We start from the raw sequence: 15,553 nt of genomic DNA, 5'->3' as shown, positions 1-15,553 counted from the left end.
TATGTATGCATATATATGTATGCATATATATATATATATATATATATTTGTATTTATATATTTAGTGCTGACCAAATGTCAGGCACTGGGTTAAGTGCTGGGTATACACAGTGCCTGCTTTTAAGGAACTGGCATCCTAATGTGGGGGTCTGTGGAAAATATGGTGTATATCTTCACTTTTATGGGTGGAGGGCCCTTAACTTTCACCATATTTCTGAGGCAACTGTGTTCCAAAAAAAGCTACTAATCTGAAAGAGAAATAGATACATAAGCAGGTATTTGTCCTTTGAATGGTAGGAAGCACACATTACAAACTAAATGTTCTTTATGGGCACCTGATGATGTGGGAGAATTAGGAAGGTGTCCTAGAAGGAACCTTATGTGAACGAAAGACCTAAAGGGGAAATAGGCCTTGGCCTGGTGAATCAGGGACTGAAAGGGACAAAGGGGCAGTATGTGCAGGGGCTTGAATATGGAGAGAACATAGAACACTGATGGAGTTGCAAAAATGTTTGAGATGCTCCAGATTAGTTAAAGAGAATATTTGTGTGGAAGTGGAAGGCTGCAGTATGGGTGAGGGGAGGGAGTGACAAGAGATGAACTCGGAGAGTGTATTAGTCAGGGTTCTTCAGAGAAACAGAACTGGTAGGAGATAGCTAAATAGACAGACACTGTAAACAGACAGACGGACAGATATGATCTGCCTCCCTTCCCCCCTCTAGATATGTATGTGTATTTATATATAATTTTCTATACATCTGTATCTACCTACGTCTATACATATAGATAGAGAGTTCGCGGGGGGAGGGTGAGAGGGTGGGATTTTAAGGAATTGGCTCACATGATTGTGGGGGCTAGCACGTCTGAAATCTGTAGGGCAACTGGCAGGTTGGAAAGTCAGGTAGGGCTGATATTGCAGTCTCGAATCTTCCAGGTAAGCCAGCAGCCTGGAGACTCAAGTGCAATTTCTATGTTGCAGTCTTGACACAGAAAATCGCTTCTTTGGGAAACCTCTGTCTTTGCCTGAAGGCCTTCAGCTGATTGGATTAGGCTCACCCACACTGTGGAAGTTATTTGCTTTACTTGAAGTCAACAGATTGTAAATGTTAAGTCTATCCACAAATGTTTTCATAGCAACATCTAGACTAATGTTTGACCAAACAGCGGGTACCAGGGCTTAACCAAGTTGACACATAAAATTAATTGTGAAATGCATGCTGGTCCACACTCTGCCTTCAGCAGGAGCAAGGAATTAGGCAGCTGTTGCTGTAATCCAGAAGAGAGATGATGGTTTCCTGAGCTAAGGCAGTGTTGTAGGGATAGAGAAAGTGGTCAAACTTGAGAGCTTGAGAGATGTTGAGAGGAGGTGGAATTGAGAAGACATATGGAGATCCTGAAGTTTTGACTCGGGCAGCTGAAGCCTAATGCAGAGTGATGCCATTTATTGAACAGAAACATCAGAAGGAGAAGTAAATCTGGCGGAGAACGTGTTGTGGTTTGTTTTGGAGATGCATATTTAACAGATAATAGAAATTAATCTGGAATCCTTAGTTTTAAGGATCGGAAATAAATGAGGCCAAGCTTCAGGGTGGATTGTAGGGGAATATTAAATTTTGAGGCTATGATGGTCTGCAGCAGCTCATTGGGGTTTATAGAAAAAGTAAGCACTGCCTATGTCTCTTGGGAATTTCAAGTCTTTCCCACCTATTCACCAGAGAATGCCCTTCTATCTGCAAGCTCCTTACTTGAGACCTTTATCCCAAGAGCTGCAAAATCAGTTGTTGCATCTATGCAGAGCCTCTTGAGGCTTGGATCAGGGGGTTCCCGGTGCTGATAAACACTAGAATAATCAGGAGAATTTTTATTCCTGTGCCTCATCCAAGACCAGTTAATCCGGAGTATCTCTACATGATTAAAATGTTCAGCCACGTTGAGAACAACTACATTGTGCAAAGAATTTAACAAGAGTGGGTTTCCCCTTGTTGAATTGTGGAGAATGTCATCCTCAGTCAGGAAGGGTTGAACAGAGCAAATACCTAAAGTGGAGGAGGAATATTCTGATACAGAAGTTGAGGTCAGCACTCCCAATAGACCAGGCTGAGAGAGGAACTGGGAAAATGAGATGGGAGGGAAGATCCAGAGGGTTTATTGGAAGTGAATTAGCAGGATTGGGGGAGAGATTAGAAGTGGGTATGTGAGCCTAAAATTATGAACCTGGAAAGCTTAGGTATGTGTTTTAGATAGTTATTTATAGATTACCTTGAACATTATTTAATTTTTAAAATGTAGATTGAGGGTGATCATTGAACACAAAGTTGACTTAACAGATGTGCTAAAACTGAATCATAGATATAGAGTTAGCAAATCAGTGGGTGCCTGAGGTTGGGGTAGGCGTGATGGGCATGGAAGGGAGCAAGAAGGGAAGGACTACAGAGTGACCTGAGGAAACATTTGAGGTGATAGGTATATTCCCTACCTTGATTGTGATGATGGTTTCATGGGTATGTACATATGCCAAAATACATCAATTTTACACTTTAAACATATGCAGTTTTTTTGTGTGTAAGCTATTTCTCAACAGAGTTATTAGAGAGAGACAGAGAGAGATGTGGTAGAACTTATATATCCAAATGTTGAAATTATTTTCAGAGCCAGATCATAAATTGAGCATTAAAATTAGTCTCATTAGGGGCGCCTGGGTGGCGCAGTCGGTTAAAGCGTCCGACTTCAGCCAGGTCACGATCTCGCGGTCCGGGAGTTCGAGCCCCGCGTCAGGCTCTGGGCTGATGGCTCAGAGCCTGGAGCCTGTTTCCGATTCTGTGTCTCCCTCTCTCTCTGCCCCTCCCCCGTTCACGCTCTGTCTCCCTCTGTCCCAAAAATAAATAAACGTTGAAAAAAAAAATAAAAAATAAATAAATAAATTTAAAAAAATTAGTCTCATTAGTTTTAGTTACCTTTATATTTTTTAAGGGAGATTATTTTGTTATCTTAATGATATCTCTTAATCATCAAAATTGATTCCAAATAATTTAGCTATTTTCAAAAATCAAATGCATTTTCAAGAGGCAAATATTTGCTGCCACTAAGAAGCACACACAAATGGTTCTTATGGGAATTAACTACTTAGAAGAGAGCCTGAGGAATTTAATAAAAATGGCCTAGATTGACTTTAGAATTAGTGCTTTGGTGGAAGGGCAAAAAGGTTGATCAGTTTGATAGAGGGATCCTGGGGTCACATCACCATCTACTTTTATTCCCTCCCGCAGGGAGGAAATGTCTGAAGTTTAAAGGGCCAGATTCCAAAGCAGGGCACGCCATGCTGTATACATAATTTATTAATGTGTAGGTGTTTTATGTTAGTTTAAAGCCTTTTTGTTGCATGATTATTTTCCCCTGCAGTTTCTTGTGAAACTCTAGCCAAGACACCTTTCTGAGTGCCACTATTGTGCCATAACTCTGTCACCCAGTGGCTGCATTTGAGGAGGACAAACAATTATGTAAGCAGCATGACTTTTTTATGAACAAATTAAGGCCAATATTTATTAGTAATAACTGCTTTCTCTTACAGTGGATAATGAAAAACTGCAGGGTGGATTCATGTTGTGCTTCCTGGATGATGGATGTGGTATGAGCCCTGGTAAGTTAATTATCTAGATACCTAACTGGCTGTTAGAGGAAACCATCTGAAAGCCCATAAAATAAATAAAAATAAATTGAGCTATCTATGCAAAAACAGGTATGGCGCTATTAGGAAAATAAATCTCAGACTTAACATATTGTTGAACTTTTTATTTCATTTATGTATTTATTTATCTAACAATTTTAATCTTTATTTTTGAGAGAGAGAGAGAGAGAGACAGAACACAAGCAGGGGTGGAACAGAAAGAGAGAGAGATACAGAATCTGAAGCAGGCTCCAGGCTCCAAGCTGTCAGCACAGAGCCCTACTCGAGGCTTGAACCCACGAACCGTGAGATCATGACTGAGCGGAAGTCAGATGCTTAACCGAATGAGCCACCCAGGCGCCCCTATTGTTGGACTTTTTAGATTTAATTATTACAGCTGACAGAGTAAATTGTAATCAATGTAATCATCTAAACCAAGACAAAAAGTGAATGTGGATAAATATTGCAAGAAAAATAAAAAAGAGAAGATACCGATTACTTAGAAAAAAAAAAATTCTAGGAACAAATGGAAAAGAAAGGGTAACTGGATGGGTTCTGAGATTGTTTTAGCCTGCCTTTCAGGTAGTTCTTGCAAGAGTCCTGAGGCGGTTTCCAATGCCTTTAGGCTGTTTTTAATTTTCTGCTTAACCTTGAGGTGGAGGTTACCTCCTCTTGTTTTTCGTGGTTTGTTTTTTGCCTGCAGTTCAAGGGTTTAATAGCTTCAGTCTATTCTTATCATAATGAATACATTTATAATTCATTGCATGATTTTTTTCTTTTGTATCTTTGAGGCATTCAAAATGCAACACATAGTAGGTACACAATACCCGTTTGCTGTGGAATCGATACCCTCTGATAAGGGCTTTAAGTCATTTGGGATAGCTTGTCTGGGATTTCTTGTTTAACACTTTTCCATGTCCCATAAAGCAGGGTTTTTGACCACTAGGTTAAAAAAAATAGGGAGTTCAAACACTACAGAACAGTTCTGGTCAGTTCTACACCAGAGAAGAGGATATGTATCAGTGCTGCTAGTAGGAAACTGAGAATACAAAGTTATTTTCTTGGGGCATCTGGGTGGCTCAGTCGCTTAAGTGTCTGACTTTGGCTCAGGTCACTATCTTGCAGTCCGGGAGTTCGAGCCTCACATTGGGCTCTCAGAGCCTGGAGCCTGCTTTGGATTCTGCGTCTCCCTCTCTCTCTGCTCCTTCCCTGCTCCCGCTCCATCTCTCCCTCTCAAACATAAATAAACATAAAAAAAAAAAAGTTGTTTTCTTGTTAGTCTCTGAAGTTCTCCCTTGGCACGAATAGTCAAAGATTATTAGCAAGTTCAGAAAATGCTCAAATATCTCACTCAGTTCTTGTTCTGACTTTGGATAACTTTGATTTTTCCAGGTGATTTTGATTAAAAGTATTGTTGTTTCCTTAGTGTTTAAATAAGAGAAAGATTTTGTGAGAAAATCATAATGAAAAAACAGTTTTGCTTTTCACTTCTAGGCTGACTGTTACGTTCATTTACCTGAGTTCTTAAATAACAATATATGATCTAGTCTAAGAGTTACAGGATTTTTTTTTTTTTACTTCAATACCCAGGGTTTGTTGTCTCACTGCTTCAAAGAATGAAAGGTAGATACAAAATGAGCAGGAGGCATAAGATCAGAAAGTAAGAATAGTAGGAAAGCTCTGTTTACAGAGAGGGGACATTTGAAAGTGAATACCCGCGACAATAGGCAACGGTCTTTATTTTATAAGGTTCTAGTCACCTCCCCTCTTCCCTTCCCCCTTGTTCCTTCTCAAGTCCTACCTACTGATAACTCTAGGTGCTGGTTGTCCATTACTGATTGGCTCATTTCCATTGTATGAGGGCTGGTCTGTGGCCAAACCGTTCCTTGTGGGTCATAGTTTATGATCTACTTATTTTTAGTCAGATCTTTTGTCAAATTCCTGAGAAAACCAAGGGGGAGTAGGTGGTGTTTATTACATTCTTGAGAGGGACCTTACTCCTGAGAGGGTTTGCTGTGGTCAGACACTCCCAGCATTGTTCCAAAATGTGTGTTTTTCCCCACCCAGGGACCTCAGTCAGGTCCTAACCTTTCCCTCTTTGTGTATTTTATCCTACTTTCCCTATTATATAAGGCCCTTCATTAAAAAAAAAGAAGCAGCTCCTTTTATATATGGCTGTGAGCAAAATGATCAAAACACAGGGAAGTGGCAAATACTCAGATTTTTAGAAGGAACTCAAACTTCAGTTGACGTATGCAGTAGTATTTTTAAAAGCCCACTAGTGTTGAGAGACCAATTCTTTGTTAACATTGATTGGAAATCAAATAGTAAGTTAGAAGGAAGAATTTATCTGATGACTGAAAATAGACTTTGTGGCCCAAACTGATCTGGATCAACCTTGATCCATGGAAGTAACTGCAGTAGCTTCCACCCCTTCACTTCTGGTCCTGCCCCATTAAGTCCATTCCTCACATAGCAATCCTGAGGGTATTTGTTATCTTTTAATATAAATCACATCATATAATTCCCTTGCTTAAAACCCATAGTGCTTTTTCGTTACTTTGGGGTAAAATTTATACTCCCCAATAATGCTTCTGGTTTCTTGAATTATTTGACCTTTGTCTACCTCTTTGATCAATTCTCACGTCTCTGTCTCCCTTGTTTATAGCATTCCAACTACACCTGCTGGCTCTTCACTTGAATCTCATCTCAGATGTCACCTTAGGAAAGAGGCCTTCCCTGATCATTCCTTCTGAGGGCCACATTCCTTTTAATTCTCTATCACATTAACCTGGTTTTATTTTCTTTACCTAATACTCTCATAAATGGTCTTATTTATTTGCTTCTTTTAATCTGTTTCTCCTGCCATGACATAAAGTTATTGTGGACAGGGGTCATGTCATTGTTCTATACCTGTGCCCAGAACTCTGGCCCCACCATACATGGGAGTCTGTGAAGTGTGCTTTGAAAACCACAGAATATGGTCTCTGGTAACTCTGTACTATTACCCTTACAGTAACATCTATCAGCTGTTTAACCTTGAGCAGGTTACATAAACTCCTTGAAGTTCAGAGGATTCTTCTCTAGAATTCCAGAATGCCCTGGAGAGATCTGGAGAATAACTATGAGAGTCTGAAACAAGTAGCCCTTTTTCCTCAGGTAGTATCAGACCAGAAGCCATTCTGCCCTTCTCAGTCTTACCTGGGGCCAGGTAAGAGTCAAATTCGTGGAAAATTAGTAGTGGTACAAATAATTATAACACTTTTACTCGCACTTAACAGGTAGTGTGCATTGTATCAGGGTTTCACATGTAGATAATCTCATTTAATATATTTATCTTCATCAACAGCTCTAACATAGGTATTAACAGTTCCCTTTTAGAGACGAGGAAGTTAAGACTAAGAGTTTAAGCTCTGTGTACCCAAAGTCATATGGCTAGGTCTGTCTGACCATCAACATATTGCACTTGAGATCCTGGGCAGGGATCATGGAGCCTGACAAGGATCCTTGTCTCTGGACTGACCCAAGAGATGTGGATTTGTTCTAATGTCTTGAGATATGTGTGACATCCTGACAACTGGACCTCTGGCCAGTGTCAATGATTCATAATTCCTAACCACTTAAATGTCTTTCTCAATTACAGAGGAGGCTTCAGATATCATTTACTTTGGAACATCTAAGAAACGGTCATCAACCTTGAAGTTTATTGGACAATATGGTAATGGTCTTAAAAGGTGAGAAATTGTTTTCCTTTTTCAAAAAAAAAATATTTATTTATTTTTGAGAGAGAGAGAGAGAGAGAGAGAGAGAGAGAGAGAGAGAGAAACAGCAAGGCAGGGAGCGGTAGAGAGAGGGAGACAGAGGATCCAAAGCAGGCTCTGTGCTGAGAGCAGAGATCCCAATGCGGGGCTAGAACTCATGAACCATGAGATCATGACCTGAGCCAAAGTTGGACATTTAACTGACTGAACCACCCAGGTGCCCCAGAAATTGTTTTCCTTTAGGGCATGTGTTATTGATATTGGGAACAAACTTTAAAAAATATATATGTATGTATGTGTGTGTATACATATATATATATTTATATTTCATATTTATATAAATGTTATATATAAATAAAAATTAAAAAATACATATATAAACTTGAGAATCCTACTTTGTTTTGGGATTTCCATACCTATAACTGACTTGGATCTTTACAAGATTTTTATTTTTAAAGTTTATTTATTTATTTTGAGAGAAGAGGGTAGCAGAGAGAGGGAGAGACAGAATCTCAGGCAGGCTTCATGCTGTCAGCGCAGAGCCTGATGCAGGGCTCGAACTTACAAACCATGAGATCATGACCTGAGCCGAGATCAAGGCTTGGACCCTTAATGACTGAGCCACCCAGGCACCCCTACAACATTTTTAAATTTAATTCTCAGATAGGTGATGAATTGTCTTTTAGGTATTATTGAAGGACCAGCTCTGTACTTCAGAGTTTCACTTAATTTCTGTGTTCTTTTGTTCTCAGAGCATGTGTTAGTGTAGGTGAATATGTGTCCACAGCTTATTTTATTAACCAGTCTCAATGCAAGATGAGGACAAGAGAATATGAGGACAAGAAAATATGCCACCTGTGTGGCACCTGCCAGGGACAGATGATTCTTCTTTTCTTGAGTCCTGAACAGTACCTTATTTCTAGCAGTCATGTTTCAAGCAAGGGTGTAGGGCTAGATTAGTTCAAATGCATCTGCTCTACTTTGAGAAAAAAGCATTTGTTCCCATTTGGTGATGGGTCAACAAAACAGTGGAGTTACTTCTATGAAAGAACAATTCATTACACTGCATAGTTTCATGCCCACCTATTTCTTCTTTTTCGTATATGAGATGTAAACCAGTATATTCTTGATTTTTTTATATAGTGGATCCATGAGGATTGGAAAAGACTTTATTCTTTTTACAAAGAAGGAAGAAACGATGACCTGTGTGTTTTTTTCTCAGACATTTTGTGAAAGAGAAGGTCTTAGTGAGGTAAGAATTTAGATTTTCTTTTGGTTCCCACGGTAACGGTGTTGTTTTCATTTGCCATCTCAGGAGGTGAAGGCTACAATGGTTCTTTTCTGATTATGATTTAGAAGTTAGGAACGTATTTGGGAAATGGATAGAGGGTGGCTCAACAATCTGGGGTCATTGGAAGCCTGTCCTATGGACTTTTCTTGAGTGGGTTTTTAACTCCTAGGCAGTTTTCAGAACTTAATTTTCATTATCCATGTACCTGAATCTCCCAGAGTAAGAGGCTCCTTTTGGCACAGTGAGATTTTGGGAGCCTGCAAAACATTTCCACCACTTGTGCCATAAATGATCATTTTAAAATGAGTATTGGATTAAAAGACTTGGAATACAAAATCTAAAGAAATTGGGTGAAAAATAGACTTAAAACTGTAACCCTAGTGACTATAATTTCAACTCCATTTGATGACCTAGATATGCCTTATTAATTTGCAATGTCTGGGTTTTACTGTTCAGAATGTCAGTTGTAATTCCATACAGCAAATATAGGTTAAGGAACTGCCTGGCACAGATACCTTCCCTGTGGAAGGTAGGACACCAGCAGAAGATCATCTGATCATCAAAGTGATCACAAAATAAGATAGCCTTGTCACAAAATGTAGGCAGACACATGTGAATTGGATACATGACACAATGAGAATGTTTAAAAAGAAAGCTGGGGGCGCCTGGGTGGCTCAGTCGGTTAGGCGGCCGACTTCAGCTCAGGTCATGATCTCGCGGTCCGTGAGTTCAAGCCCCGCGTCAGGCTCTGTGCTGACAGCTCAGAGCCCGGAGCCTGTTTCAGATTCTGTGTCTCCCTCTCTCTGACCCTCCCCCGTTCATGCTCTGTCTCTCTCTGTCTCAAAAATAAAAAAATTAAAAAAGTTAAAAAAAAAAAAAAAAGAAAGCTGTTCAGTGAGTATGCATTTCTGCCATTAACAAAATTGTCAGAAACAATGGTATAGAGAGCCTTGATTGGTCAGTGAGGGTTTTGTGGAGAGACTTCCACTTGCAGCTGGAAGGGCTGATACGTGGAGAGAAATGGGAGCAACTCTCAGACCTGGAGATGAGTACTGGGGTTTTGAAGGGCAGTGTGGAGATATGAGGAGCATGGCATGCCCACTGGCAGTGGTGGAGTGGGGCTGGATAAGGAACAGTCTATAGGCAATAGGGAGTAGTTGAGTGAGAGACTGGTAATGAGGAAAAGCAATGCTTTAAGCATTTATGTTGTACTTGATGTATGTAAAGGCATGGAAAATTGACCAAAGCTGAGGTTACAGCTTTCCTAAGATGGCCCATTTCCTTTTTTTAAAAACTAAAACCAGCAACCCTTTCCCATTTCCAGTACTACAGAGGCTGTCTCTTTCAAGAGTATGAGCAGAGTTTTTCAATATTTTCCTTAATATCTCTATATAAGAGATCCTTGTATTACTTGTATTACTCGTATTGTATTTGTATTACTTGTATTACTTGTACTTGTATTACTTGTATTACTACTTGTATTACTTGTATTACTTGTATTACTACTTGTATTACTTGTATTACTACTTCTTGGTTTGATGTAGGTATTATCTATTAACTGCTCATTACAAAAGGATTTATATATATTTTTTCCTCTGTTTATATCACACATACATACCATCCCAATTCTCCACCCTCAACGTAGCTCCATTGTAATTTCACTTATGCTAATGTTTGATATTTACGTTTTAAGACCAGAACCACTTTTCACAACTATAACCATGTCATGAACTATTTTTTCCTTTACCTGCATGATTTTTCATTTTTCCTGGAATTAATAATTGTCTGCTTAATGTTCTATGTTCTTAACACTGTCACTGAATATTCTCTTGGTTTTCTGTCTTTATCGCTATCTTAACCCCAGTCTCCTGTACTCTTCTTAGTCCCACCTACTGAAGACTCTGTTCTGGAGTCTTCTGATGCACTCCCCCTCACTCCTGCTCTCCACAGCTGGTGCTCTGATCGCTCCCATCATCTGTCCTTGAGACCATATCCTGCATGAGTTTTCTTTTCTTTTTTTTTTTTCTATTTATTTATTTTTGAGAGAGAGAGAGCGTGCGGGGTAGGGGCAGAGAGAGAGGAAGACACAGGATCTGAAGCAGGCTCCAGGCTCTGAGCTGTCAGCACAGAGCCTGACATGGAACTTGAACCCACAGACTGTGAGATCATGACCTGAGCCGAAGTCTGACACTTAACCAACGAGCCACCCAGGTGCCCTCCATGAGTTTTCTTAACAAGGGTACATGAAAGGTCAAGTATTTTGAGACCTTACATGCATGAAAATATTTTTATTCTATCTGAACATTTAGTGGTAATTTGGCTTGGTGTTATTTGTAGGTTGGAGTGAATTTTCCCTCAGGAATTTGAAAGCCTTGCTCCAATATCTTATTTCCAGCGTTATTATTGAGAAGTCCGAAGCCATTTAAATTTCTGAATCTTGTTTCTGACTCTTATCTCCCCTTGTACATTTTGAAGTCAGTAGAATCTTGTTTGTCTCCAGTGTTCTGATTTAAGTATTTTGCTTTTTGGGCCAGTCTATTTGCATCCATTGTGCTGGTTGCTTGTTGGGCATTTTCAATCTAGAAACACGTGTTGTTCGGGGCGCCTGGGTGGCGCAGTCGGTTAAGCGTCCGACTTCAGCCAGGTCACGATCTCACGGTCCGTGAGTTCGAGCCCCGTGTCGGGCTCTGGGCTGATGGCTTAGAGCCTGGAGCCTGTTTCCGATTCTGTGTCTCCCTCTCTCTCTGCCCCTCCCCCGTTCATGCTCTGTCTCTCTCTGTCCCAAAAATAAATAAACGTTGAAAAAAAAAATTAAAAAAAAAAAAAGAATCACGTGTTGTTCAATTTGGGGATATTTTTCTGTAAAGTTAATCATTTTTCTTCCATTCGTATTCCCTTTCCTCTCCTTCTGCAACTTCTGTTGCATCTGAACTGGTTCTTTAATTTTCTTATCTTTTCTCTCCTGTTTTCTGTTGTTTATATTTTTGTTTTGTTTCCTGGGAGATTTCCTAACATTTATCTTCTAACCTTGTCATAGAAATTTTTTTCTGTAATCATATTCTTCATTTCCAACAAATGTTTTAAATTCTCTTAATATTCCTTTTTAAAGATCTATAGTTTTGCTTCATGGATACAGTATTTTTCCTTTTAGCATTGTGAAGATATTAACAATGATTTATTTATTTTTTCCTCTGAAATGTTCATCTTCCTCATACAGTTTTTGTTTCCACTGAGTTGCTTTATTTGTGCTTATTTGGTCTGTATTTATCATATTGGAGTAGTACTCCATATTGGAGTACTACTTTAAAGAGTAGTCCAATAAAATGTGGATTGAAAGCTCTGTGAGAGTGGTCTAGCTGAGCTGTATGATTGCGAAACCCTCAATGTAATTTTCTAGATGTTTTTCCTTCTGGGCTAGTCCGATTTCTCCAGGAAAACTCCTACAGTCTTCTGCCTGAAGGCCTACCTGACATCTTTGGGGGACCCAAATGAGAGAGGAGGCCTGGGTTCTCAGCACTCAGTATGTGTACTTCGACCCCTCTGATCTCAGTATGGTCCCCCTGATCATTGTGCCTGACATATCCTCTAATCCAGAAATAGCTTGTTCTACTCTTTCTAGAGAAAAAGCATCCAGTCTCTGTGGAATTGGGAGAGCTAGTGGCAGATGGGGATCGGGATGCTACTTCTGGCTCTTCCCTCTGTATCTCACCTCCACAGTTAACTCATGCCATCAGTCTCTGAGCCTTTTACGGTGTTCTGAATTGTAAACAGGCTGTTTTTCTCTTCTGGCATGGGCCTCTGATCGGCTTTCCTGGATATGCTGTCATGTACTTTTCAACTTCTGAAGTGTCAGTACCGTTGTTCCCTCTGCCACCCTACCCATATTTCATTAGTGGGCCGAAGCAGACTCCATCTGTCCCCACATTCTACAATGGAGCATTTTAGAACACAACTCTGAGTGTACATAATTGTTATGTGTCTCTTCTTTATAAAACTAGAATACAAGGGGGAAATAAACTTTCAATTTCATGTTTTCCAATTTGGCTAGATGAGGAATGGACTGAATTAGGAACAGACGGAAGGATGATGGTTTGTATTTGTGTATTTCATAGTAAACTGATGTGTGTGTTTTTTACAGGTTGTGGTTCCAATACCTTCCTGGTTAACAAGAACCAGAGAATCTGTTACAGATGATCCTCAAAAATTCTCAACAGAGTTGTCTATAATTTTTAAGTACTCTCCATTTAGAAATGAAGCTGAATTGATGCAGCAGTTTGATATGATCTATGGGAAATGTGGTAAGATCACCAAAATTCTGAAATCTTGGTAGAAGTATTTGCTTTTACTGCCTTTGGAAAGATACTTTACATGTACTTTTGTATTTTTTCTATTTATAATACCATTCAGGATCTCTCATGGGCACAGTCATTCATTTTATCCATATGAATTTTGTCTTAAGTGAATCCAGACATGAATAGCTCTAAATGCCTGACGCTGGGAGAAAGATTTGTACTTGCCTGAGCTTGGGGAACTCTGGATGTGAAGAGGATGACATAGTGTGTGACCACAGGGAATACATAGTCCCTGCACCAGATAGCAGAGTTAGGAGATGCTTACCGCAGCGTCTAAGGTTAGAGGAGAGTTTTGTAAGAGAGTTAGCAGCTTAGAAACCAATGAGTCTAGGTTTCTGTGGCAGAGAGTTAGTAAAAGCTTCATGTTCCAGATGAACAGAGCTTTCTGTATTTCTGTATTTATGTGTCTACTAACATTTTCCAGTGCCACTCATTCTCCAAACTTCTACCTTTACTATCTAGAAACAAGAAGAATCTACTCTAGAGAAAGCTGTGTGCATTTTCCTTTCTGCAACTCCTTGATTTATGTAATGTATATAGTGAAATTCTGAGAGATTTGTTTCTGAGTTGGCTTGTATTGCCCTCAAAATTTCTTCCCGAATTTGTGGCATTTTGTTTAAAAATGGTATTTTTTGTCACTCTCTCCCTTTTGTCTTAGAGGAAAACTAGTGGCAACTTAATAAATATTAATGTTATTAATGTATACGTGATACATTTTAAGGGGAGCTAATGTGATTTGTTGGTTGACTTTAAAAAAATTATTTAACTTCAAGTTCATTAGCATACCTTGTAGTATTAGTTTCAGGAATAGAACCCAGTGTTGGTCAACTTTTAATTTTGAAATACTCACGTAAATACTAATGAAAGGTATACTATTTCTTGAACATTTTTCTAAACACCTTATAAATATTAATGCATTTAATTCTCAAAACAACTCTATGCTTTAGGTGCCTCATGAACTCCATTGTGTAGATTGGAAAAATTAGATTCAAAGAGGTTAGGAAATTTATCTGAGGTCATTGCATTGGTAAATAAATGATTGATCCAGGATTTAGACACAGGCAATTTTCATCACCATGCTGTTTGTTCTCTCTTGTGTCTTAGTACTACCAGGAAAAGTGTAATTGGCTGTTTTTTTAATTTCTCTGACAGTCTTGTTTGTCTTTATATCACAATCAACTTTGTAAAGAATTGGGATTTTTTTTGTTAACTATGCTTTAGAGCAGGGGTCAGAAAACTGTGACCTGCAGGTCAAATCCAGCCCCATATGTGTTTTTATAAATAAAGTTTTATTGGAGCACAGCTAAATTCATTCATTTATGTATTCTCTATGGCAGTTTTCATGCCGCAGTGGTGGACTTGAATTGTGAGTAGTTGTCACAGAGACCGTACAGCCTGCAAAGCCTGAAATGTTTATTATCTGGCCCTTTGCAGAAAAAGTTTGCCAATGCCTATTATAGGGTCTAAAAGCAATTCTTCATATTTGTACAAATTTTTAAAACTCATCTTTGTTTTTATGTGCAATGGTTTCAGTTCCACCAACGAGAGATTTACCTATAATACAAATTTAGCTCAGACTCCTCCAACTATTTTCATAATGCAAATTATGAAAAAAGTGCCAAAGTTTAAGAATCCACGTTGAGAGACTTACAATGAATTGAATAGGAATAAACACTTGCCCGTAGAAACTCAACACTGTGGAAGAAAGTGGAATGTGCTGTAAGACGTACATCTTGGAACTTATCCAAGCGTATTATTTACTGAAGTATTGAAGGAAATTTGGTCTAGAGCAGGCTTAATTCCATAGATGAGATAATACCACTATGACTCATATTTGGTGTTGTTACAATACTGACAAGGCAAATATCCTTTTTTCTACTAGGTACTTTGCTGGTTATTTATAACTTGAAGCTTTTGCTTAGCGGAGAGCCAGAGTTGGATGTTAAGACTGACAAGGAAGATATGCTGATGGCTGGGGCTCTTGAGGAGTGAGTAGTATGTGTGTTTGACAGAATGTCTCTCAATAATGGCAGTATCCTGGTCCTATGTCTGAGGCCACTGGGCCTTAGCACTGAGATAACTCATTTTACCCCAGTTACAGATGAAGAGAGTTAGGCTGGACCATTGATTCCCAAACCTGGCTCACCCTCTGAGGGACCCAGAGAGCTTCTTAAGTATAGGATCTTGTCTTATCCCAGACGTTGCTGAGTCAGAATCTCCAGATATCAGGCATAGGAGTCAATATTTTTCACATGTTGCCCAGGTGATTTCGAGGTGGCAGCACATTTTGGAACCACTGGAATAACACCTTTAAGCTTCTCTAATTCTGAAACTCTTATTTTATGAATATTAAAACTGAAGAAAACAGAGTTCATTATTCGTTACATATCATGAAAAATGGGCATCAGTATGGTGTGGAGCAAAAAGAAATATAACCAACCGATAATTAATAATGGCCTTATGAACTTCACGCTTGCAGTTTGTA

At 39.2% G+C, this 15,553-nt stretch overlaps 1 protein-coding gene across 1 annotated transcript in view; it reads left to right on the top strand.

Annotated features, from left to right (window-relative positions):
* The first annotated feature begins 8,573 nt into the window (after window positions 1-8,573).
* Window positions 8,574-15,553, top strand: part of MORC1 (MORC family CW-type zinc finger 1) — a 149,709-nt gene continuing 142,729 nt past the window's right edge. Inside the window, exons 1-3 of the mRNA XM_043594091.1 lie at window positions 8,574-8,677; window positions 12,855-13,014; window positions 14,951-15,056. Of these exons, the coding sequence (XP_043450026.1) occupies window positions 8,576-8,677; window positions 12,855-13,014; window positions 14,951-15,056 (368 nt within the window). The 5' untranslated portion in view covers window positions 8,574-8,575. The remainder of the gene's footprint in view (window positions 8,678-12,854; window positions 13,015-14,950; window positions 15,057-15,553) is intronic.

Source organism: Prionailurus bengalensis, chromosome C2 (assembly GCF_016509475.1).
Source record: "Prionailurus bengalensis isolate Pbe53 chromosome C2, Fcat_Pben_1.1_paternal_pri, whole genome shotgun sequence".
NCBI classification, from domain to species: Eukaryota; Metazoa; Chordata; class Mammalia; order Carnivora; family Felidae; genus Prionailurus; species Prionailurus bengalensis.
Note: the sequence above shows the minus strand (reverse complement) of the source record. Positions and strands in the feature narration are given on the sequence as shown.